The following is a 24,721-nucleotide window of genomic DNA, read 5'->3' as shown; positions in this document are numbered from 1 at the left end:
AGGCAGAATTCGGCCACTTGTGACCAAGTGAAGATGCCTGGGTGCCAGGTTGAATCCTTGGATCTCGCCTGTTTTCACACACTCAACAACGCATCCTGTAGAATTCCACCCCTGATATTTCATCTGCACAATCAGAACCAATTTCAGGAACCAAAAACTGGAATGGAAAAATACAACTTTTTTTTTTAAAAAAAAATATTCAAAATTATAACGACATATTATCCAAAAACATATCATCCTTGTTTTTCCTCCCTTCCCGCCTCCCACACAAAACCCACCCACCCCCACCCCCCGACTTCCCTCAGTTCCAGTCTTTGGTTTCTCTAAGAATGCTGTTTTCTGCATGTTACACAGTTGTATAGATCCTCAAACTATTTAGCTGAATATTATCAATAAAAAGTTTGTGAATGTTTATTCAAAACCTGCCAAGGAGTCCAGTTCGCTTTAGATACTTTGTAAAGGGTTCCCATTCATCCTTAAAGTCACAGTTATCTTTGTACCGTAGCTTATATGTCAGTTTTGCCAGTTCTGCATAGTCCATCAATTTTTCTTGCCATGATTCTTTAGTTGGGGTTTCTTCAGTCTTCCATCCTTCTGCTACCAGAACTCTCGCGACTGTTGTCACATACATGAAGATGTTTTTCAACTTTTTTGGCAGGTCTTTCCCTACAATCCCCAACAAAAATGCCTCAGGGAAAAATACAACTTTTGAGCTGTCTGACCGCAAAATGGCAGCTGGACATTCCGTTTTGGTGACTGTAACCCTGGTTTAAGGAGCCATTTGGCGCCTAGCTTATATAGCTGAGTTTCTAACACTGGTCCAACCCCTTGCCATGGAAGGTCATGTGCAAGGGAACAACATGGACTGAAAGAGTAAGGCAAGGCCATGCATAGGACTTGAAGCAGCAGTGGAGAACGGATGGTTTGCTGGCCTCAGTGTTTGCTGGACTGCAGTTTCTGCCCCCTCTGGCCAGAGGCCATGCTGATGCGAGCTGGAGCCCAACCACATTTGGAGGACCACTGTTTCCTCACCCCTGCCTTAAAGGAGAGGAGAAGCACTTTGTGTTGAGGATAACGTTCGCAAGTGGGACAGAGGAGAAGTTTCTTTTTTTAAAAAAAAATAATAATTATTAAGTTTCTTACAGATATAACACATATCACAACAAAATAAAAACAGAAAAAAATAAAAGAAAAAAGACAAGATCACAAATATAAACCAAAAAGAAAATAAAAACAAGGTACCTAAACAACCTAAACACCTAAATGACACAAATTAATTATTTAAACTTCTAACCTCATAAACATATTTTGGGCCTCCTCTGAGCCCTCCCATCTGAGTTTCCTTGTAATTAAAATGTCGCAGTTTTCTGGTATCATTTTTTTTTAAACACAGTATTCCAGTTAAAATAAAATTTCTTAACTTTCCTTTAGGTTCTAAATCTTATTTATTTAATTAACTCTTAATTTAATTCTAGGCCTATTCTGGTACTTTCAAGTAATTTCTAATTTTTAATATCACAGTATTTATTCAAATAGTCCTTAAATTTTTCCCGCTCTTCTTGGTAATCCTCTTCTTTTTGGTCGCGGATTCTTCCAGTAAGGTCAGCCAGCTCCATATCTTCCATCATTTTCATCTGGAGGAGAAGCTTTTCTTGACCAACCTTCTAAATCCATCAGCGGGCAACAGAAGGAACCAAATGTGGATCTTTTTCTCTTTTTTTAGAGTGAAAGAACTGAGAAGGTGATCAAAATCCAGAGAAGGCTGTTAAAGATTGTGGCTTGTCATCCTGCAGACGTGTCTTAAGTTATGGTTCTGTATTTTTTTTTAGATGATCTCCTTGATAGAAAGCAACTCTGTGCTAATCGTGCGTGGATCTACCGGCAGCGGCAAAAGCACTCAGCTTCCACAGTTTGTTTTGGACCACTGTGTGCAGCGCTCCATCTACTGCAACATCGTAGTGACTCAGCCTAGGAAAATTGGTGCCAGCAGCATTGCGAGGTGGATTAGTAAGCAGCGGGCCTGGCCCCTGGGGGAACTTGTGGGCTACCAGGTACAGTGGCATGTTAACCCAACGTTAAAGTGCGTGTTGTATAAAGAACCCACCTGAACCTCTCTTTTCACTTTCTTCCCTCTTGGAATTGGACGGGCCAAATCATCTGATTCTTAGACGGCCTTTGTTGTGCACTGAAACAGAGGTTTAGTCGAATCCCAGTCTCCTGTGCAGAAAAGGCATTTGCCGTCCTGCTGCAGGTCTGTGGCTCAAGTTTCCCTAATGAATGACCACCAATTTTAGGTGTTTTCAGAAAGGGCCGCAATTTAATACCTTGTTGCTTGTTCTTCTGAGGACATTTCTCTTCCAGAACAGCTTCTTTTTCATTATGCTCAGGTGATGCTTGGGACAAACAAGGGTGCATAGAGCGCCTTTCATACCAGCCCTTCCTGTGCGTGGGAACCATTTCAACCAAATTTTTTTGATTGCCACAAACGTTTTCATGATACATGTTTGAAGCAAAATGTGTGGTGTTTATATTTTTCAATGGTTTTTAGGTTGGTTTAGAAAAAGTTGCATCCAAGGACACGAGGCTGATTTATATGACGACTGGAGTTCTCCTTCAGAAAATAGTGGGGTCCAAAAGCCTTTCAGAGTTCACCCACGTCTTCATAGATGAAGTAAGTTGAAGGAATATAAAAGATTGCACCAAGGCTGCTTATTGCAGGAAATGTTTCCATCAGGCTCTTAATCTCACAGCTTCTGCATGAGAATAGTGCTCGGATGCCTGTAATATCTGCGTTCATCATTGAGAGCTGCCAGGTTGGTGGTACCAGGGGCCAGGGCCTTCTCTGTGGTGGCACCATATCTTTGGAGTGCACTCCCCATGGAAATGCAGATCATTGTCATCAAATTTATTACGAGTAAAACATACTACAACGACATGAATAGGGTGGGCCCTGAAAACACCCAGTGGCCTGGGTAAACAGGTGCTTCTTCGGCATACACTGAAATCTGTATAGCAAAGAAGCAAGGCTCACCCCTGTGTAGAGGGAATTTTACAACTTAGGGGCTGCCACAGAGATTGCGCTTTCCTGGGCTGCTGCTGCCACCACTCTCAACTTCCGAGCGTGGTGGAACGGTACCAAGAGGGCCCAGCTGCTATTCTTAACACCTGGGAGGGTCTGTAGGGTCAGGATTTCAGGCCTAAGTTGTTTAGGGCTTTAAGCACTAATGTGAGCACCTTGAATTGGGCCAGAAAATGAAATGTCAGCCAGTGCAGTTTCTTTAGGGGTGAAGTAGGTCCTAAATCGCATCCCAGCCAGTAATCTGGCTGCTGAATTTTTTGCCTTTTGCCTGTTTTATTTTACTTTCATACTTTGAACCGGTTCACAGTCAGATGATAACTCTGCTCCTTTTTAGCTGCAACCAGGAAAGATGGGGTGAGAGAGGAAGAGAAATGTGCATGCCAAGGGTACCCTTCTGATCTCCTGACAATTAGCTAGTGAGAATGCTGATCTCTGAGTTCACTCCACTCGTGTTAAGCCCCCTCATCTGCTGTGCCCCCCTTTAGGTGCACGAGCGTACTGAAGAGATGGATTTCTTACTCCTGGTGGTGCGTAAGCTGTTGCGCACCAATTCGCGATTTGTGAAGGTAAATTTAAACTACAAGTTAATGCATTCTGAAAATGCAAGATCGGCTTATCATAATTCTGTGGCATGGAAATAATCTCCTAATACTGCGATGCTGGCTTTTTGGTGTTAGGGGTGTCGTGTAACAGCCTACCAGGCTCTCAAAGTAGTGACAGAGTAGGACTTAGACATCAGCATACAGGGACAAAGGACACCTGGCTTGCGTCAAAAACAGCTCTATCCTGAGATATCGGGATGCTTTTGAAAGTCAGTTAAGGCCCACCCTGCCACTTGCACATGTTCTTTTTCCACCCCCACCACCCAGTCCTGCGCCTTCCAGGTTCCCTTGTTGTTCCTTTCACCAATGCCATCTGCTGCCAGCTATCACTCGTTCTCCAGCTGAAAAGGGCATCACAGCTGAATCCAGCCCATTCAAAGCCAGGAAACGCAGCTGGGAATGCCCCGGAGCAATCCCTGTACGTCGGGGCTGGCGAGTTTTCAGCTGGAGTGCATCATGGTTGGGCATTCTGTTTCCCCTGGAATAACGTTCCTCTGGGAGCAGTCTGCAGACTTCAGAGTGCCCCTCGTGCATTTGCGATCTTTTCCGGCTCAACCCTCTGTTCATAGAGTAGCGATAATGAAAACTGATCCCAACAGTTTTGCTGTTGGATGAAAAGGCCACGAAGTGGTGGAAAGCATTGATGTGCTGCGTAAATAACTATTGAAAAGCATGCCATCTCTTCTGAGAAGTTAACAGGCTTCCAGGGCTGCTTCAGGCACCCAACAGGGATGGGTAGGTGATGCTCTAAGACAGCCTTTCCCTGATTGGGGGGCCTCTGGAAGTTTTGGACTACAAATACAACCGCTGTGTTGGCTGGGGCCAATAGGAGTTGCATTGCAAAACATTCAGAGGTTGGGAGAGGCTGTTGTAGTAGACAGAGGCACAACGAAGGCAGCTATAGGAGGATAAGGCTATATCCTATCTCCACTGTTGGAAATGGTTGAGGTTGTTGTTGGCATCTGTCTGTCTCAAGAGACGATGGATTGAGCCTCTGAAGGTGGTCAAACTGCTGTGTTAGCAGCACCGGAGTGACCTCTCCAGTGTTCAAACCTGGGCAGTGTATATGGAGGTCCTGGGCTGCCCAGAAAACAAGCCCCCTCTCTCAGCCTCATTCCAACCCCCTCTACCCGCTCTGCTGCAGTACAGGATCATGCTTGCATTAACCAGCATTGAGATGTTCTGTTGCTGCTTGCAACGTTCGCAAAGAATAAGGAAATAGCATTGGAGGTGCATGTTATAGTGGGGGAAGATATATGCCCCAAGTATGTATCAGAGGATCGCCAAAACATGTGCCGTCAGGACGCAACATCATCAAAGCTGTTATTCAGATTTAGAAATCCCCCACATTACTTTCTCAGGCATGCACTCTTGGGTTGGGGCAACTGGCTAAAATGTTTTAAATGGTTATAATTTTTGTTCTTCTGATTTGCTTTTTGTTGGGTTGATGTTGGTTAAGTGTTTAGTTGTGGTTGGCGGTTATTTTAATTTGGGTATAACTGCAAATTGTTTATTATTGTTGTTGTTATTTGTTCCTATTGATTTGTTGGTTTGTTTGTTGCTCGTATAGGATATTTTGTTTTTTAATGTTTGATGCTTTGTTGTGCTTTTATTTATGTTGTAAGCCGCTGGGAAAACCCAGCCAGACGGGCGGGATATAAATTTAAAAATTATTGTTATTATTATCATTGATGTGGTCCAAAGGAAAGTAGGGCAAGAAATGTGGCACCAACTTGGCTGCAGGAGTTGCCGGAAGGAGGCATTCAAGGCGCCATCCAACCCCCTTAGAGACTCCACTCTGGATTTGTCTAGGGTTTATTCCTTAGCTTTTTCTTCTCCTGAAGATATACCTGCCACAAGACAGCGGAGGTTTAGGACCAGAGTTTTCCTTCTCTTAGGGACGCAGGTGGCGCTGTGGGTAAAAGCCTCAGCGCCTAGGGCTTGCCGATCGAAAGGTCGGCGGTTTGAATCCCTGCGGCGGGGTGCGCTCCCGTTGTTCGGTCCCAGCGCCTGCCAACCTAGCAGTTCGAAAGCACCTCTGGGTGCAAGTAGATAAATAGGGACCGCTTACCAGCAGGAAGGTAAACGGCGTTTCCGTGTGCGGCTCTGGCTCGCCAGAGCAGCGATGTCACGCTGGCCATGTGACCCGGAAGTGTCTGCGGACAGCGCTGGCCCCCGGCCTATAGAGTGAGATGGGCGCACAACCCTAGAGTCTGTCAAGACTGGCCCGTACGGGCAGGGGTACCTTTACCTTTACCTTTCCTTCTCTTAGATGGGCTACCTTCCCAGGTTGACGACCCCCATCTGCCCCTCACTTCTTTCTACAGCACATGCAGAAACCTCCTTCTTAACTGGCAGTAAGCCTCTAAATACTAATTGCTGGGAGTTGCAATTGAGCAGTCCTGCTTGGGAGCTCCTCACACTGGCAAACCAGATGCCTCTGGGAACAGGATGCTGGACTAGAGAGGCCACTGGCAGGGCTGCTCTTACATTTTGAGGCCTGATCATGCTGATGACGAACCCTAGAAATGACATTTACACAGAGGGGATCGCATGACACTAGCAGAATGACATTTGGAAGCAGCCCCCCCCCCGACTCCGATTTTGTGACACTTCGTATCTATTAACGAGAGACCCGTGTTTTGCAGCAGTATTGTGCCCCAAGGGTTTTTAATCTTCCTCTTGTGCACATTGAGTAAACACGTTGTGCTTTTTTCTTGTATGGACAAGATCAAATGTAGTCAGTGTCTGAAACTATCTATACCCACTTCTCTTCTTAAAACACACACACACACACAAAGTGTCAAATGCAAACAGCTTTATTATTATTATTATTTATTAAATTTCCATAGCATCCTTTATCCGAGGAACACATGACAGTTTACAAAATAAAAACATAAAAATACATAGCATAGTAACAAACAAAAACAATACCATTACTGTTATGTACTGAAGTTCTCACCCTGGGCCAGCAGGGGGATACTGTAGATAGTTATGCAAATAAGGGATCAAAAGTGACGTTCAGTGATTGGATAGTTTTAGAAAATTGTTAGTTACGTTGTACTGGAGCTCTATATAAGCAGGCTGACTGAACCCTTCAGTTCAGTTCTGTTCTGGCCTGTGAATAAACAAGAGCTGTTTGAAGAATCGATGTGTCGTCTGATATGTTCACCCACAACTTAACAATTACCACCCCAAAAAATTCAGTACACAGTAGGAATTCAAGCTGTGAAGCTTCTGAAGCTCGTTTTCATACTTCCCCCTTTCCACAGGTAATTCTGATGTCTGCGACAATCAACTGCCAAGAGTTTGCTGACTATTTTGCTATCCCAGTCCGCAACAGGCTGTATCCGGCATATGTGTTTGAAGTAGAAGGCAAGCCTCACGCTATTGAAGAGTATTACCTCGACGACCTGAGGCCTATTCTCAGTCATATCAGGGTATGGAAAACAACTGGCTTTGGGCTCTCTGTCTAGAATAATTTTGGGGATATTAAGGGTAAAGAGATGGGCTTAAAACCCCAAGAAATTCCCCCTCTCCTCTTTCTGGCATATGCATAGTAGCTTCAGGAGGTAAGAAAGGAAGAGGTTTAAAGTAGAGATTCTCCCCCTTCCACCCTAACATAACATCTTCCTTTTAAACCAGGTTTCAGATTCTGCATTGTCAGTGTAATGTGATCTAACGAGTGACTCCCGCCGAAGCATTGATTTAATGGTTTCAGACTTAATTCAGTGGGGAGGGGGAGGGGCCAGTGGGAGAAGAGAAAATTAATTGGCTGTACACTCCAGGCAGGCGTATCTGTTAACAAGCAAGAGTGCCAATCAAAGGCAAACTGATAGACTCCTGCAGTCATCGAAGTCCCGATACACAGAACAAAGAGTATCTGTCCTGTTATAACAATGTCCCGTCAGCATTCATGTATTTGACAGCAGTGTGTTGGCAACACCCATGGACAGAACAGGGAGGGAGGCTTATATAATCTTTCTGGATGTTTGTGAAAGATTCCTGGTGATGCGTGGCAAGTAAGAGAGTCAGGAAAGTTGACTAGAAAGTCTCTCCCTATCAGGTCAGATCAAGGTTTCTTTAGTGTGTGGTTGGGCACAAAATGTGTGTAGTTTTTTTGCGGGGGGGGGATTTGCAGCTGGGAAGCTGATAATGCGCAGTTTGAAAAAAACCTGTGTGAGGGATTAGGCACATTTGGTGTTACATGTTTATCAATCACTTAAATGACAAGCAATGTCAGGGGCAGCATGCACAAAAATTATATAAGGGTAGAACACACACTTTTCCATATTTAAAAGAAACAGCCCAAACCGTATTTAAACAACAACATTTTTTCTTTCTTTCTTTGGCTGGAGCCTCTTCTTCACATTCACCTTTCAGCAGGTAACACTTTGTCACCTTCTTGTTCATAAACTTCTCTTGGTTTTACACCTGTTAGTTGCTGATCTAAGGCAGATAGTCAGTGTATAGTAGACTATACACTGACTATCTCCACCCCCCCTTTTTATAAAAGTCTGATGGAGAATTTGTGCAATTGGAAAATCTGCCTTTTAAAAACATCCAGGATTGGATCTGTCAGATGTGTTACTGCTTCTGTCAATTAGGTTTCCTAGCCATTTGATTTCAAGCCCAACACCTTCATGTGTATGGGAAAGGGGCTGCTTTAGGATCCTGGCTCCTCTACCCCAACCTTCTGAAAAGATTGTACAGCTGTAATCCTCCCATTATTGCTACTGTATTTCCTCCCCCTCTTCTCACTCCCCCTTCCGCCCTTCCTGGCTTACGGCCCTTCTTCTTTGCTTAGTAGGGAGGAACAAATAGGATGGTACAGGCGGTTGTGTTTTGTACCTTTAGGGCAGCTCTGGAGCAGCTTTGATAATAGCAGTGGAGCCCTCATGGAGTTTTCCTAGGAGAAAAGGCACCAAGCTTCGTTTGCTGTTTTGTGAAGGCTTTTGCTTTTTTATTTTATTTTGGAAAAGCTGACAGCTATGGGTGGTATTGAACACTTTGGATCTGCTGATGCAGGGCACTTGAGCTCCAGCCCACCCTCAAAACACGCCCCAGAGGGTTGGGCAGATCCCAAAAGATTCCAACTGAGAAACGACTCTGTCCCTGTGGAGATGGCAATCTGGAAACAATGGCTCATGTTCTCCTGTCCTGTCCCCTTTATAAAGATCTGAGGAATGAGATCATCACCCCACTCCTACTTACCATCCCAGGCCACCCATCTGCGGCCACATTGTTCTTTCTGTTATCAGTTCAAAATGATCAGACAACAGCAAAGGTTGCTAGGTTTATCGAGGGTGCAATGAGATTAAGGGCCACTATCTGAACGATAAGGGACGCGGGTGGCGCTGTGGGTTAAACCACAGAGCCTAGGACTTGCCAATCAGAAGGTCAACGGTTCGAATCCCCGTGATGGGGTGAGCTCCCGTTGCTCAGTCCCTGCTCCTGCCCACCTAGCAGTTTGAAAGCACATTAAAGTGCAAGTAGATAAATAGGTACTGCTCCGGCGGGAAGGTAAACGGTGTTTCCGTGTGCTGCGCTGCTTTGCTAGAAGTGGCTTAGTCATGTTGGCTACATGACCCGGAAGCTGTACGCCGGCTCCCTCGGCCAATAAAGCGAGATGAGCGCTGCAACCCCAGTGTCGGCCACGACTGGACCTAATGGTCAGGGGTCCCTTTACCTTTTTATCTGAATGATAATCTTGACCATTTGTCCTTTTACGAATTGTTGTCTTTTTAAATGTATATATTGCTTGTTTTATGTTGCTATGGCCGTTGGCTAATGCAAATAAAGTTTAAAAAACAACAACTCTGTAGAAGCATTTTGGAAAGAGATTAAGTGCTGCATTGGATGCAATTCTATGTAATGGGTTGGATGCTAGTTGGAAACTGGTGTTGTGGCCTCACAGTCAGAGGAGGTGGGTCCAAGATACTCAGCCTCCAGCTGGGGAATTGGATCAGGCTCCTCATGCTGATGTGTTGAGAACCAACAGAGTTCAGCACTGGTGGTCTGGAGCCTACACAGATGCTTGTCCTCTGAGCCTGACTCATCACACAAATTGGCTACCTGTTCTGCCCAGTGATGCAGGGAACAGAAGGAGGGACCAGCTGGTTGGCCCTTTAAGAACCACAGTCTCTTCCTTTACCTCTGGCCTGTGTCAGAGGGTATGGGAGCTATCCATGGTGCTGCAACTACTAGCCTGGCTGGCTGCTGTGGAAACAGATGGGTTAGAACAGCTACAGCTTCTTCTTTTTGTGTTTTCATAAATGTACACAAAGGCTTGGAGCCCGATGCTGCTCTGCAGTGGTGTAGGCAGGTTCTGATGCTTGAGCAGAAAGCACCAGGGCTAAGAAAAGCTTAGAGCAGCCTTTCCCAACCCTCGTGCCCTTGGTTTATAAGTCCCACCTACCCCAGGCAGCTGTGCCAGTATAACTTTATGAATATGAGGAGGAATAGCATGATTATTATTATTATTAAATATCTGTATTATGGAAGTTGTAGATTGGAAGAGGTAAGGTTAGAATGATGCACAAATTTGGAATTCTCGTTTTCAGTGAAAATACTGCACCACACCTACTTGCTTGTCATTCGTTACTCTGTACAAGGCTCCATTTTTAGTTTGTGTCTACATCCTGGTGCTTGAAACCCCCTAAACTACTTTTGCCAGTTAGAAAAAGCCCTGCTATTTGTATGCCACCTTTCCATAGTTAGAACCATACCATGATCAACTCCCACCCGGAAACCAATGTCTCCACTGTGGAAGGACATGTGGATCCAGAATTGGCTTCCACAGTCACTTACGGACTCATTGTTAAAACCTTGTTTATGGAAGACAATCGTACTCTGCTACGAGTGATCGCCAAAGAAGAAGTAGTAGTTATATCCATGCTCAAGGGGGCTTGCAACATGAAAAGATTTACGTAATCACAAAGCATGTCAAAAGTTTTATTTCTCTTGTCTGAGGAGAGTTTTGTCATTTTCTTTCTTTAAAAAACCCACCACATTTACTTAAGGTAAAGGTAAAGGTACCCCTGCCCGTACGGGCCAGTCTTGACAGACTCTAGGGTTGTGCGCCCATCTCACTCTATAGGCCGGGGGCCAGCGCTGTCCGAAGACACTTCCGGGTCACGTGGCCAGCGTGACAAAGCTGCATCTGGCGAGCCAGCGCAGCACACGGAACGCCGTTTACCTTCCCGCTAGTAAGCGGTCCCTATTTATCTACTTGCACCCGGGGGTGCTTTCGAACTGCTAGGTTGGCAGGCGCTGGGACTGAGCAGCGGGAGCGCACCCCGCCACGGGGATTCGAACCACCGACCTTTCGATCGGCAAGCCCTAGGCGCTGAGGCTTTTACCCACAGCGCCACCCGAGTCCCATCCACATTTACTTACTTGTTTGTAAAATGTTCTGTACCGTCAACATTAAGAAAAAGTGTTGTAGTGTTGAGCAGCAGAAAAATCAACAATAAAATTTCGTCAGTAAAACCAAATGCAAAGCACATCACAAATCAGTAGATCGGATTAGAATGCATCAACATAACTAGATCAGCCCTTGTGTGTGGGGGGGGCTGGGTGAACAGGCTTCCTTGCATGAATTGTTGTTGGCTCCCAACAGCTGCTTTTCCTCAAGAGTAGAGCAACTTGGGAGTACTTTGGTTTTTAAAGGCAAAATAAATTATTTAAAATTATTCTCTTATTTTTTATTTCTGTGCTGGGCTTGTAAGAAGCCTGCATTGTGTTGGGTAAAGCTGTCTCCATCAGATTTGTTTCCAGTTTGAATGGGTCACTTCTGGCAGCCAGGGTTCCACTTGTGGACTCTTGTATTTGTCAAACTGCAAACTTGCCTGGTAAAACGCCCTGGCAGTTCTTGTCTTCGGAGATAGCAAAAAAGGGGGAGAAGTGCTGAAGCTTCAGCAAGGTGAAAACTCGAGCTCTGAAAGCTACTGAAGCAGAGAAACTCAAACTGATGGCTTTTACATTCTAACAAGTAAGAATGGAATAATCCTAGGATAAGATAGAAGATGAAACGGCCTGTAGCCTTCATAAAATGGTTCACCAACCCATCCCGACCATCCAGTCTCACTGCCTTAGGTGAAATATATGCAACTGTTCAAATGAAACTAACATCTTCACACAAGGATTTGGGTTAATGGTCACTGAGCAACAGGGTCAGGGAACCTCTCCAGATGTTGTGGATCTCAATTCTCACCATCCCTGACCATTAGCCATTCTCACGGGCTGGTGGCAGTTGGGGTCCAATGTCATTGGGAGGACTACAGGTTCCCCATCTCTGCTGTGCAACATGGTTTTTTTCTTTGTTTGCTAACAGTCTGGCATACTTTATATTGTGATTGTTTGTTTCCAACATTGCAGGGGGTTGGATGACCCTTGGGGAGGTGTCTCTCCCAACTCTGCAATTCTGTGTCCACATCTCTGTAGGACATCATGCATAGCGTGTGCTACGTGCACCAAAAAAATTGTTCACTGCTTTTCTATCTCAGGACTGCCAAGTTTAGTACAGTGGTACCACTGAGCCTCTTGGGCTTGGCAATCGGAAGGTCGGCGGTTCGAATCCCCGCGACGGGGTGAGCTCCCGTTGCTCGGTCCCAGCTCCTGCCAATCTAGCAGCTCAAAAGCACGTCAAGGTGCAAGTAGATAAATAGGTACTGCTCCGGCGGGAAGATAAACGGCGTTTCCGTGCGCTGCTCTGGTTTCGCCAGAAGCGGTTTAGTCATGCTGGCCACATGACCTGGAAAAACTATCTGCAAACGTCGCAGCCAGTAAAGCAAGAGTCAGAGTCGTCCGCGACTGGACCTAACGCTCAGGGGTCCCTTTACCTTTACCTTACCTTGGTTGTCAAACTTAATCCATTCTGAGAGTCCATTCGACTCCTGGAACCGTTTGAAAACCAAGGCATGGCTGCCGGACCTTCCTCCACTCAGTCGGAAGCCGCGTTCGGCTTCTAAAGAACATTCGAAAACCGGAACACTCACTTCTGGGTTGTCGGCATTCAGGAGCCAAAACATATGAGTACCAAGGCGTTTGCGAACCAAGGTACAACTGTACATAAATGGAACTTGAAAAAACCAGCAAACTCTTTAAAAAGCATTGTTTCACTATCTGTCTACTTCTGTTACACACAATTTTTAAATATGTTGATTAGCCAGGTTTCTCTGACCTTAGAAAATAATTCATTCTTTAGCCAAGGGGAACAAAGGCTGTTCACTCAGGTGGAATTGCATTTCCTTTTAGAAGACTTTCGGTTAATTAACATTGTGAATTAGGCTTTGAAAAATGTAGTGATGGAAGATTTGTGTTGGCTGGGAATTGCAAGTTTCTTCATGTTCGCCTAAAAGCTCCTTTCTCATAAATAGACTACATCTTACCAAAGATTGAAGGAAGCAGCTTCTTTATGTTTCGCAATCCGGAGCAGAATGTGCCCTTTTGTACTTCCTGCCTGTCAACTTTGGCATAATTGGAAAGAGAATAAAATCATACTAGAAGTCCTTCCACAGGAAAAGCAGCTGTGCTTGAAATGTATCAGGACTTCAGTTCATCATAAAATATTCTCTGTACCTGTTGGTTCCCTGCCTCCAGTATCTTGGTGGGGTTGGGTGGGGTGGGGGAACCCACTTCCACCAGGGCTGTGTACGTACTATGCATTTAAGCACATTTCCCCCCCTCCAGAATTTTGAGCAATGTAGTTTACCCATCACCAAATTATAATTCCCAACAACAATTAACAAACTATACCAGCCTTATACGGAGACAAACCTTTTGGTCTATCTAGCTCTGCATTGCTTACACAGACTGGCAGCAGCTCTCTAGGATTCTCATAACATGGAGCGCGCCCCACTCTAGGAATTGAACCTGTGACCTTTTGCCTGCAAGGCAGGTCCTCTACCGCTGAGCTACCATCCTGCCTCACCTATATTTCTGTCCTATGTCTCTTCTGATTTCCTTCACTCATCCCTGCCATTCACAACCCATCCCTGACCTTTTTTTTTTCATGTTTATTTGTTATTTTCAGTTATATACATTTCAGTAGTTTTACAGTCATTTTAACATTTCAAAACTCTACTTCCTTCCTCCTCTTTCTGCGGTTAAATTTATATTTATCACTTCCTGCATATTCTGAATTAACTGATTCTTTTATAGTTACTCTTATGAAACTGGAGGTTATTACAATAATCCTGCCAATGTCCTTATCTGTATACAATTTATTTGTACATATTCAATAAAGTTTGTTGTCTTGATTTCTTATTTTTTTGGTAAGTTTCGCCATATCTGCCTAGTCCGTGAGTTTTTGTATCTAGTCGTCTTTCATTGGGACTACTACTACTTTCCATTTTGGGGCCAATAACATTCTTGCCGCTGTAGTCGCATACATAAATAAATTTCTATACTGTTTAGGTAGTTCTACCCTTATAATTTCCAGAAGGAAAGCTGATGCTTCCCCCCCCCCAATGTTATTTTAAACATCATTCTCAATTCATTATATATCATTTCCTAGTAAGCTTTAACCTTTCTGTAAGACCACCACTTACGATATAAAGTACCTTCTTTCTCTTTGCATTCCCAACACTTACTCAATTTTGATTTATACATTTTTGCCAGTTTACTCGGTGTTAGACACCATCTGTATAACATTTTCAGGGACGCAGATGGCACTGTGGTGTAAACCACTGAGCCTTGGGCTTGCCGATCGGAAGGTTGGCAGTTTGAATCCTCGTGACAGGGAGAGCTCCCGATGCTCAATCCCAGTTCCTGCCAACCTAACAGTTCGAAAGCATGCCAGTTCAAGTAGATAAATAGGTACCGCTCCGGTGGGAAGGTAAATGGCGTTTCCGTGTGCTGCTCTGGTTTCGCCAGAAGCGGCTTAGTCATGCTGGCAGCATGACCTGGAAAAACTGTCTGCGGAAAACGTCGGCTCCCTTGGCCAGTAAAGCGAGATGAGCGCCATAACCACAGAGTTGTTCGCGACTGGACTTAACTGTCAGGGGTCCTTTACCTTTACTATATAACATTTTCATACAGTTTTCTCTTAACGTCCCTGACCTTTCTGCATCCCCTGTCCATTTACCATTGTTAGCAAGACCCTTCAGGCAGGGAAGGTGTCATAATTCCTTCGGTGTCACCTCACCTCCTTATGCCAGCAATTTTTTATAAATAGCAAGAGTAATAGTAACCTTCCCTTTTGCTCTACCCTCTAGAGAGCCAGTGTGGTGTAGTGGTTAAAAGTGGTGGACTCATAATCTGGGGAACCGGGTTCGCTTCCCCGCTCCTCCACATGCAGCTGCTGGGTGACCTTGGGCTAGTCACACTTCTTTGAAGTCTCTCAGCCCCACTCACGCCACAGAGTGTTTGTTGTGGGGGAGGAAGGGAAAGGAGAATGTTAGCCACTTTGAGACTCCTTCGGGTAGTGATAAAGTGGGATATCAAATCCAAATTCTTCTTCTTCTAGATTCCTATACAAGTTACTGAGGACCCAGTCATACCTGAAGAGATGTACAGAGCTGCAGTTTCTCTGATCCAGTGGTTTGACGAGTTGGAAATGAAAGAGAGCAGGTGAGATTCTGTTCTTCCTGCTCCCTGTGCAGAGTTGCACAGGTGGGCTCCTTGCCTCTGAAGAAGAGACCTTTGAACATTCTGACCAGGAAATTGGTGCTTGTCAGTGGTGGATGGTGTCTGGTAGGGCAGAAGGCAGGGAGTTCAACAGTAGGTGGCGCCAGAGATTATGATAATCTTATTTTATGCCGCCCAACTGACTGGTTTGCCCCAGCCGCTCCGGGTGGCTTTAGCAATGACAGAGCCAGCTAATTCCAGCGTTGTCCTCATCTTCCTTCCTGGTGAGTTCTACAGGGGCAACACTGAGGAGAAAGAAGCTGATAGGCAGTGCCATCCCCAGACTTGTTATGAGTAAGAAATCAGACAGGTGTTGCCCAGCTGAGGGCAGACTGAGGTTGGGGGCGCAGTGCCCCATTCAGCCTAATGGACTAGCCTCTACTGGACTTGCACCCCTTTCTCCTTAAAGGGTGCCTTCAATGCACTGTGAAGGTGGGGACTTGAATGCTCCCCCATAACGAAACCAGCATTCCCCGCAGCTGTGGGTCAGTTCTGGAGGAACACTCGAGTTTTCCTGTGATCGAGCCCCTTTAATGCAGAATTCCTAAATGAATTCCCGTACTCAAGACACACCAAGTGAAAACTACACCGACAGAACAGCCCTGGGGCAATGTTTTCTGCAAGTCCCCTGCTACGTGTCCTGCCCCCTGTTTTTTGGGTGCTTCACAAGAATCTGTCCCTCTCTGGGAAGGTCTTTTGTCCCTTTTCTCTTGGCAAGAGTTGCGATGTGGTGTGGGCTGTGTTAACCTCTTCATGTAGAAGTGTCTGAGCCCAGGCAGTAGCCAGGTTTTTACTGGGCTGATGGAGGTGTGTGTGCACGCTGTGGCATTGCTGTGTGTGTTCTGTATTGGTGTGCACTGGGTTGTGTGTGTGCCTCACCAGCCTAAGTTCTTTGCAGTGGGGACAATTACCCCCATATTACCCCTGATAAATTGCACAACTGGAGTCCGGTGCCATGGGAAAGTAGCCAAATGCAATGGTGATCAGACCGGAAGTCCTGCCTCCATCCATACATGAACTGGGATGGGCATTGAAATATACTCAGAGTCAAGAGTGGATTTCATGCTCTTTATTCAGCTCATAGTGGTGAGGAGGAATGCAAGTTCCCCCAGAATGTCTGCTTTATATGCATTATTTACACAATGGGCCCCATGTGATTGGCTAATTCCGGGATTCTCCTGTAGGCCAATCAGGTTGCGGATTCACTTCCAACTGGAGCTGGATTGGGTGGCTCATGTGGACCAATCAGACTGCTGCATTCTGAATCCTATTCTAGGACCAATCAGACTGCTGCATTTTGGATCCTATTCAACTCAGTACATAACAGGCATCATCACCAGCACAGCCTATGAATGGTTGGACTTGGCAGTACTTTCAAGCCTATCAAGGGCATGTCTGTTCTTTGTTTTCTTGGTGCCATTTTCCAGTTGTATGTTTCATCCCTCCTATGTTGAGTGGGCATAAAATATGCCAACCACTTCTCCCCCCCCCCCCCAATTTTTTTCTGCCCAGATCCAGATTAGGGATGTAAACATGGATTAGGAAATCCGAAGTCTTGGCACCAAATTCTAAAATATGTCCCGATACTTTCTTCTTCTTGCCTGTTTTTGTATGCTAATGCAAATTCTGCATAGACTAATACGTGTTTGGGCTTTACAGATTTTGTTTAATGCCTTGCTTGCATTTAAAAGGACATCTGTGTATGAATGTCTCTCTAGGTAAAGGTAAAGGGACCCCTGACCATTAGGTCCAGTCGTGACCGACTCTGGGGTTGCGGTGCTCATCTCACTTTACTGGCTGAGGGAGCTGGTCATGTGGCCAGCACGACTAAGCCGCTTCTGGCGAACCAGAGCAGCGCACGGAAACGCCATTTACCTTCCCGCTGGAGCGGTACCTATTTATCTACTTGCACTTTGACGTGCTTTTGAACTGCTCGGTTGGCAGGAGCAGGGACCGAGCAACGGGAGCTCAGCCCGTCGCGGGGATTCAAACCGCCGACCTTCTGATCAGCAAGCCCTAGGCTCACTGGTTTAACCCACAGCGCCACCCGTGTCAAATGGAAGAGTTTGCTTTGATAGCTGCGGGGCAAGATTGTTTGTGTGTATGTGTGTATGTGTGTATGTGTGTAATTTATGGATGAAATCATTTCGGAGAGAGAAAAAAATGCAACGAAAACTTCTTATATGGATAGGGGAACCCCAATGCACTTTCTCCTGAGCGCTCTTTCTCTTTCTTTTCATTTTATCTTATTTTGATACTTAATGTCCATGTTAGTTCAGAGTGCAGAACGGATTAAGGCAATGTAATCTGCTGTGCTCCGGAGCGTTTTGAGTAGCCTGGCTTGCAGTGACTGCAAAAACCTGAAAGCCTCATAAGGCCGGCTCCTAACTTAAAATTGCATTCTATTGAGATTTTTAGTACCGTCTTGTTGATAAGAGGTATTATAAAAGAGCAGAGTCCTCTATCATCATCTTTTTTTACAGTCTAGCAATTTTAACAATTGGGAGAGAGCTTGTTCTTGCAAGACTTCCAGGGTTGCCTTGTATTTATCAGAGGGCAGTTTCATAATAAGAAAACAAACAGAGGGGAAAACATTCACGGACAGATAATTGCTTTGTTTTGTGGTAATTTATGACCTTCTTTTCTTTTTTCTTTTGGAGAAATATGGCTTCTCTGCACTGCCCCCCCCCCATTGGATATCTGACCTAGTTTTAAGTCAGAACAAAATGCTGTTTTTAAAATAGCTGCTGTTAACCTCAATCCTAATACTTTTTTTAACTGTCATAATCTCATCGAGATAAGGAAAATTACACTAGAACAAGTAGATTTTAGATTGCAGCTGCGAAGATGGGAAATTGCCATTCGCAGGGTTGGGAAGATGGTTCCACCTAGCTTAGGATTGTTGACTGTGATTGGCCTTCCATTATTTCAGGGGTGTGTGTTTCTTTCTCGGCCCTAGCTGGTGATGCTAAGAATTTGACCTTGCAGCTTCTGAAACAGAGAAGGGGCGTCCTTCTCAAACAGAGGGTCACATTCCCTTCCGGGGAACCTTTTGGAGGTCTCAGGCCATTGATGGGCAACCCCAGAGGCCAAAGTGGGTAGAGCAACAATTCAGATTTCACTTCCATACAGTAGTTTCCGCACACACTGATACCTCCCTCTGTTTCCTTCATCAAGGCAGCCTACAGACATTCCAGTTGTGCAAAACATTTGAGCAGAGGGTATGAAATAGGACGACTTCTTCTTTGGCAATCACTCGTAGCTGAGTAAGATTGTCTTCCATAAACATGGTTTTAAAAGTGGGTCCGTAAGTGACTGTGGAGGCCAATTCTGGATCCACACATCCTTCCACACTGGGGACATAGGTTTCCGGGTGGGAGTTGATCACGGTGAAGGTTTGCCAAACATACCTTCCTCTTAGCACATTTCTCCCTTTCGTCCTGAGTTTGAGCATCTTCAAAGTCCATGGCACCTTTGGTAAAAGCTGTTCTCCAATTGGAGCGCTCATAGGCCAGTGTTTCCCAGTTGTCGGTGTTTATACTACATTTTTAAAGATTTGCCTTGAGACAGTCTTTAAACCTCTTTTGTTGACCACCGGCATTACGCTTTCCGTTTTGAAGTTCGGAATAGAGTAGTTTCTTTGGAAGACGAGAATCAGGCATCTGCACAACATGACCAGTCCAACGAAGTTGATTTTGAAGAATCATTGCTTCGACACTGGTGATCTTTGCTTCTTCCAGTACACTGGCATTCGTTGCCTGTCTTCACAAGTGATGTATAAAAATTTTCGGACTAGGGAAGCAGGGGCACTGGTAATATGGGGCCCCGAGCAATGAAATTTCTTACTTTTCACAATAATTTCTTTTGGTACAGTTTACCCATATATTTACTCGTATTTTACCTGTATAAATATTGTTGTTGTTGTTGTTTTGTTGTTGTTGTTATAATATTTTGCACCCCCTCGGCTTGGTGCCCTATATGGGGGAACCGCCTGCAGTACCCTAAATCTGGCAATGTAGTGAAGGGTGTGGGTGAGGAGGATGTGGGGTGGGAGGTGAGGAGAGTCAGCGGTAGTCAGTTTAGGACCCTCCAGGTGTTATTGGACTCCACCTCCCATCATCTCTGAGCATTGGTCATGTGGGCTGGGGCTGATGGAAGTTGGAGTCCTGGAACATCTGCAGGGATCAAGGTTGGGAGAAGACTGTTTTAAATAACTGGCTTTCATTTTGTTCGCTGTCCTAAAAGCTCTTTGGGAACTGAAGAATGGTAAACGAATAAATATTCATTTAAAAAAAGAAGTCATTATTATCCTAGACTTACTTCCATCCCTCCTGAAATATACTCAGAGTCGCAAAGTGATTTCATGCTCTTTATTCAGCTCATAGTGGTGAGGAGGAATGAATGGAAGTCCCCTCAAAGTATCTGCTTTATATACATTATTTACACAATGGGCTGCACATGATTGGCTAATTCCGGAATTCTACTGTAAGCCAATCAGGTTGTGGATTCACTTCTATCTGGAGCATGATTGGGTAGTTCCTGCCAACCAATCATACTCCTGCATTGTTCCAGGGCCAATCAGACTGCTGCATTCTGAATCCTATTGTTCTAGGACCAATCAGACTGCTGCCTTTTGGATCCTATTGTTCTAGGACCAATCAGACTGCTGCAGTTTGGATCCTATTCAACTCAGTACATAACACCTCCCTTAGTATTTTTCTTCTAAAAGGAGGTATTTAACAAGGTAAAAAGAGTGTTCCAGCATTGCAAGGCCCCCACTACCAGGTGCTTATGTAATACGTTGCATTCTATCCTCTGGATGCTGTAAGTGAAGTGAATATCTGCAGCATTTCATATCGAGGTCTAATTATTCCTATGAAGTGGAAGAGATTTGCAAAACTGAGTTCTTTTGTATTCCCTTATAAAGAGGCTTGCAGTGTGTGTCCCCCCCCCCCCGCCACGATTGATCAGAAAAGCTCATAATTGGGGAGGCGGGGGGTGACTTTTGTCAGATGGATTTAGCTTCATAGTTTTTGCGGGGTGCTGTTTTGAGTTCTATTTAAAGTTATCTAAAATTATTGTTAAAGGGGGCCAGGTGGCAAGTGATGGGGGGGGGGAATCTGCCTCAAAACCCCTAGATCTGCTGCCCGTCACATTTCAGATTTTGAGAGTGCTGGGGATGGCAGCAACAAAGTGAGCTTCTGGCACACACACTAGTCAGTGGTTAGCTGATAGGTAACGTTAAAGTCTGTACCACTTTGCAGAGCACCCATTTCCCTAATCTGGTGTCCTTGAAATGTTGTTCTACAACGCCCATCATCCCTGACGGTGGGCCATGCTGGCTGAGGTGGTTGGCTAGAAAATGGGGAAGGCCACTCGGATTCCGACTGTGAATAAAACATAGATACACAGTTCAAAAGCATATGCCTTTGTTTTTCAGCTGCTAGAATTGCTCCAGAACATCAAAACTATTCTATTTGTTACATTGCCATCTCTGGCAGATGCATTCCAGTGTGAGCTGCTGTGATGTAAAGAGAGAGCTTGTAAAAGCTTGTTACACAACAAGTTTTTGAGATATAATAGGGAATAAGAACGCTTCTCTTTCTGTTAAGGCTATTGTAGGCTTCTTGCTCTTAGCTTCTTCATGCATGTATTTTGCAGAAATTGTAGCTCCAGGTAACACTTTGTAAACACATCTGTTCAATTAGCCGAATAATATTAAACACAAAGGGAAGCTTCCCTCGTTGGCATTGTGAGCGAATCTGTTCCTTAGGCCTTTTTTTTGGAAAAGTAGATCATTGTTGCTTTTAACGTGAAACTAATGCATACTGTCTCTTTCCCTAAAACCAGAAACCCACATGCAGAAATCCAGAGTTTGGACTTCATGACTGAGCGTGGCAGTGTGCTGGCATTTTTACCTGGTGAGGTTTGTTTTTACTTTTTTGGGATGGAGGAGAAACTGTTTGTTAACACATGAAGAAATGTCACCAACTCTTTGTCATTTGGGCTGTGGTTTCTTTGTGTAGAGTTAGGCAGATAACCTTACACATGGCCAGACTATTTGTTCTTTATGGCCCAGTTGCCTGGCAGTGGTTTTCCAAAGACTTGGGCAGAGGTACAGTGGTACCTCAGGTTACATACGCTTCAGGTTACACACTCTGCTAACCCAGAAATAGTGCTTCAGGTTAAGAACTTTGCTTCAGGATAAGAACAGAAATCGGGCTCTGGCGGCGCGGCAGTAGCAGGAGGCCCCATTAGCTAAAGTGGTGCTTCAGGTTAAGAACAGTTTCAGGTTAAGAACAGACCTCTGGAACGAATTAAGTACTTAAACTGAGGTACCACTGTATTTCAAATTTCCTGCTACCTGATCTTCTCCCACTCTTTTAGATTTAAACTGGAGATGCCGGGGATTATTAAACTTGGGACCTTATGTAGGCACTCCTACGTAAAGGCTTTCCCTTTGAACTCCCTGTTTCAAACAGGGGCCTAGCCAGATGAGCTAAAGTGGATTATGTGCTCTCATTCTGTGGCTCCCTCACCGGGAACAAAAGGGAACAGCTTCATCAAAGTTGGCCTTTGCCATTGGCCAGGAGTATGAAGCCTGTGAATTGGTCAGGCCTGGTGCAAATACTAGCTTTCGGCCATTACCTGGTCAACTGAGACCACCTTCCTGCTTAATTTGAGGCTCTAGAAACCAAACACACCCTCCCAAGATATGGCAACCAACACTCAGCCTCTCAGCCGAGTCTGGAACATCCTGGGCAGTAAATGTTAACAACTTAGGTGAAGGTCACAGGGAATGCAACGGACACAGTGCGATAGCAGGGGTGTGAAATGTGAATGTAAGCCACAATCTGAGCACTTGGCTGGAGAATCAAAAAGTGTGAACGCAAAGCAAAACGGAGACGTTTGTTCGGGGTGAAAGCTGCTTGCAGTTGAATAAACAATCTTCCAGATGACTATAAATGATTTTGTACTTCTTTAGCTCCGAGTAAACATGCAGCACACTATTTATCGGTTATTTTTCGCCCTCCAGGTTTGGCAGAAATAAATCGCATGCATGAGCTTCTCACGATCATGGCTCACAAGAGGTGAGTCTTGATCTATTTATGGTGAGAGGCGCTGTGGTGCTAGTCCTGTCGAATAAGGTCATTCTCTCTCCCTGCCGCCCAATATATTTGCCTTTAGCTGCAGTAAGCTACATGGATAGGACAAAATTAAATGAAGGCCATATTCACTCCCTACATTTAACACATATTTAAAGCATGTGACTCCTCCAAGGAGTGCTGGAAACTCTAGTTTACCCCTCACAGAAATATAATTCCCAGCACCGCTAACAAACTACAGTTCCCAATTCTGTGGGGGGGGGGGAGGGTGGATGTGGTTTAAGTGCATGGTATTTGCACAGCCACATTTGATGAAGATAAGAGTTTGGTGTAATAGCACAGAAAGCTTGAGAGATCCTGTTCGGGGCAGCAGAAGGGTGAAAGAGAAACTATTACCCTACATGTTCTCTTTTACAACTGTGGGCCCCTTGTTTGTTTATTCACAGTAGGCGTGCAAATTGTACTCACTTTACTTGTGTGAACGCAGCTTTATGTGCTTGGTGGCCGGCCGATATCGCACAAATTAAATGCATGTAAGGCAGCGAGCATAAAAGCTCTTTCTGCACCTACTCTCCACCTGCCTTACCTTGTGTGGTCATCCGAGATCTTGCAAAGGCCTCCAGAGCCTGTGCGAGAGTTTCCCAGAGCCCAGAAAGCAAGGCAGAGACCTTGTAAATTCTGGAGAGGTCTTGCATGGCTCTGGAGGCCTTTGTGAGATCTCAGATGGCCCCATGAGATCTTGCACAGGCTCTGGAAGGTAAGATTGCTTGTGCAGAGGTGGTTCCAGGGGACTGACTATATGCGATTTTGGCTTTACACGCTACCCCCCCCCCAAAAAAAACCCCTGCACAAGATCCAGTTTTATTTACTACCCTCTTGCAAAACATCAGGGGGATGTGTAGCAACATAAAAAACTGCAAAAGCAACACAGAGCAATCATTAAACCAACTTAAGAAAATTTTAAACAACTGCTTGGGCCCTTTTGTGGGAATAAAAAGTCTTTGAGAGATGCCTGGAAGTCAAAAGCAAGGATGCCTGCCAAATCTCTGCTGGAAGTTTCCAAACCAATGGCACCAGCAGTGCCAGTGTCTGGTTGTGCCCTTCCATTGCTACTGGGGCCACTTCCAGAATGTCACTATTTTGCCAGTGGGTTTCAGTTGTACGCGGTCAAATTTAGCTTGCACAGTTAAAGTGGGGTTGATGTTCTTGTACAACAAACTTGTCTCTGCCCCGCAAGACTTTCTGCACTAAGGCAGGTGGCAGCAAAGTGCGCTGGGATAATGGTTCTTGAGGCGGTATAATACCAGTGCAAACAAATCACAGCGATAGCTTGGTAAACAGCGGGCATCCGATTACCTCCCGGCAAAATTTGTGTAAATATATAGAGATGAATTCCACATAAAAATATATAGAGATGAATTCCACTGCGGGAGGCAGTGGAAGACAGGAGTGCCTGGCGTGCTCTGGTCCATGGGGTCACAAAGAGTCGGACACGACTAAACAACAACAACATAGAGATGAATGCTCAATAAGCAGGTGGTTTGGAAGAGCCACAAGTTTCTCAAATGCGTTTCCTTAGGTTGCAAGTATATCCGCTGCATTCCAGCGTCACCTTAGAAGAACAGAATAATGTGTTCTTGGCTCCAGTTCCTGGTTACCGAAAGGTGAGATTTTTGAACAATGGCTTCAGTAGTATTTGTTAACTCATAAATCTCTTTTTACGTGCATCTCAAAGCTTATTTACAAACATGCTAAGATGCCCAGTTTTTTTTTAAAAAAATTAAAGTAGCTATTGCAGACCATCCACATGCAACCCATATAGTCTTCTCATCTAAATACCTTGGGGTTAGGATACCTGAAACATTATCTATTCCCATAGATGCCTACCTGGACAGGAGGTCAGTTTCTGAGCCCCTTCTCCAGGTGCTTTATCCAAATAAGAAGCACCGGATGGTTGCTGGAGACGAGGACTTCTTGGTGGTGGCTCCTGGTTAGAAAATGTGCTTGCCTGGTGCCCGCATTATTATGGTTCTTTGGGTGCCTGGTGAACACATTTTTATTTTCTCCCAGGGTTTGAAATTAATCTTTTGGCGCTGTTTATGATTTTGCTTTTGCTGATGGTGTCTTTGTCTCTCTCTATATCTGTCATGGATGCTTTAGCTGAGATTCTTGTATTGAAAGGGGGTTGGACTCGTTGACCTTTGGGGGATCCCTTACAGGTCTAAAGTTCTATGATTCTACTTGGTCATATATGCTGTATATAAATAACAGTAATAATTTTTGCTGTGGTTATTTGCTTTCTT

General features: G+C 44.9%; 1 protein-coding gene across 4 annotated transcripts in view; it reads left to right on the top strand.

The window, feature by feature from the left end:
• The window catches only part of TDRD9 (tudor domain containing 9), an 87,463-nt gene that overhangs the window by 26,179 nt on the left and 36,563 nt on the right, over positions 1-24,721 (top strand). For all 4 annotated transcript variants that reach the window (XM_053362461.1, XM_053362315.1, XM_053362404.1 and 1 more), the window contains 8 exons: positions 1,830-2,051; positions 2,549-2,671; positions 3,565-3,645; positions 6,954-7,121; positions 15,152-15,255; positions 21,163-21,233; positions 22,349-22,403; positions 23,998-24,082. In XM_053362461.1, the coding sequence (XP_053218436.1) occupies positions 1,830-2,051; positions 2,549-2,671; positions 3,565-3,645; positions 6,954-7,121; positions 15,152-15,255; positions 21,163-21,233; positions 22,349-22,403; positions 23,998-24,082 (909 nt within the window). The remainder of the gene's footprint in view (positions 1-1,829; positions 2,052-2,548; positions 2,672-3,564; positions 3,646-6,953; positions 7,122-15,151; positions 15,256-21,162; positions 21,234-22,348; positions 22,404-23,997; positions 24,083-24,721) is intronic.

This window comes from Podarcis raffonei, chromosome 1 (genome assembly GCF_027172205.1).
Source record: "Podarcis raffonei isolate rPodRaf1 chromosome 1, rPodRaf1.pri, whole genome shotgun sequence".
Taxonomy (NCBI): Eukaryota; Metazoa; Chordata; class Lepidosauria; order Squamata; family Lacertidae; genus Podarcis; species Podarcis raffonei.
This window is presented reverse-complemented; position numbering and strand designations above follow the sequence as displayed.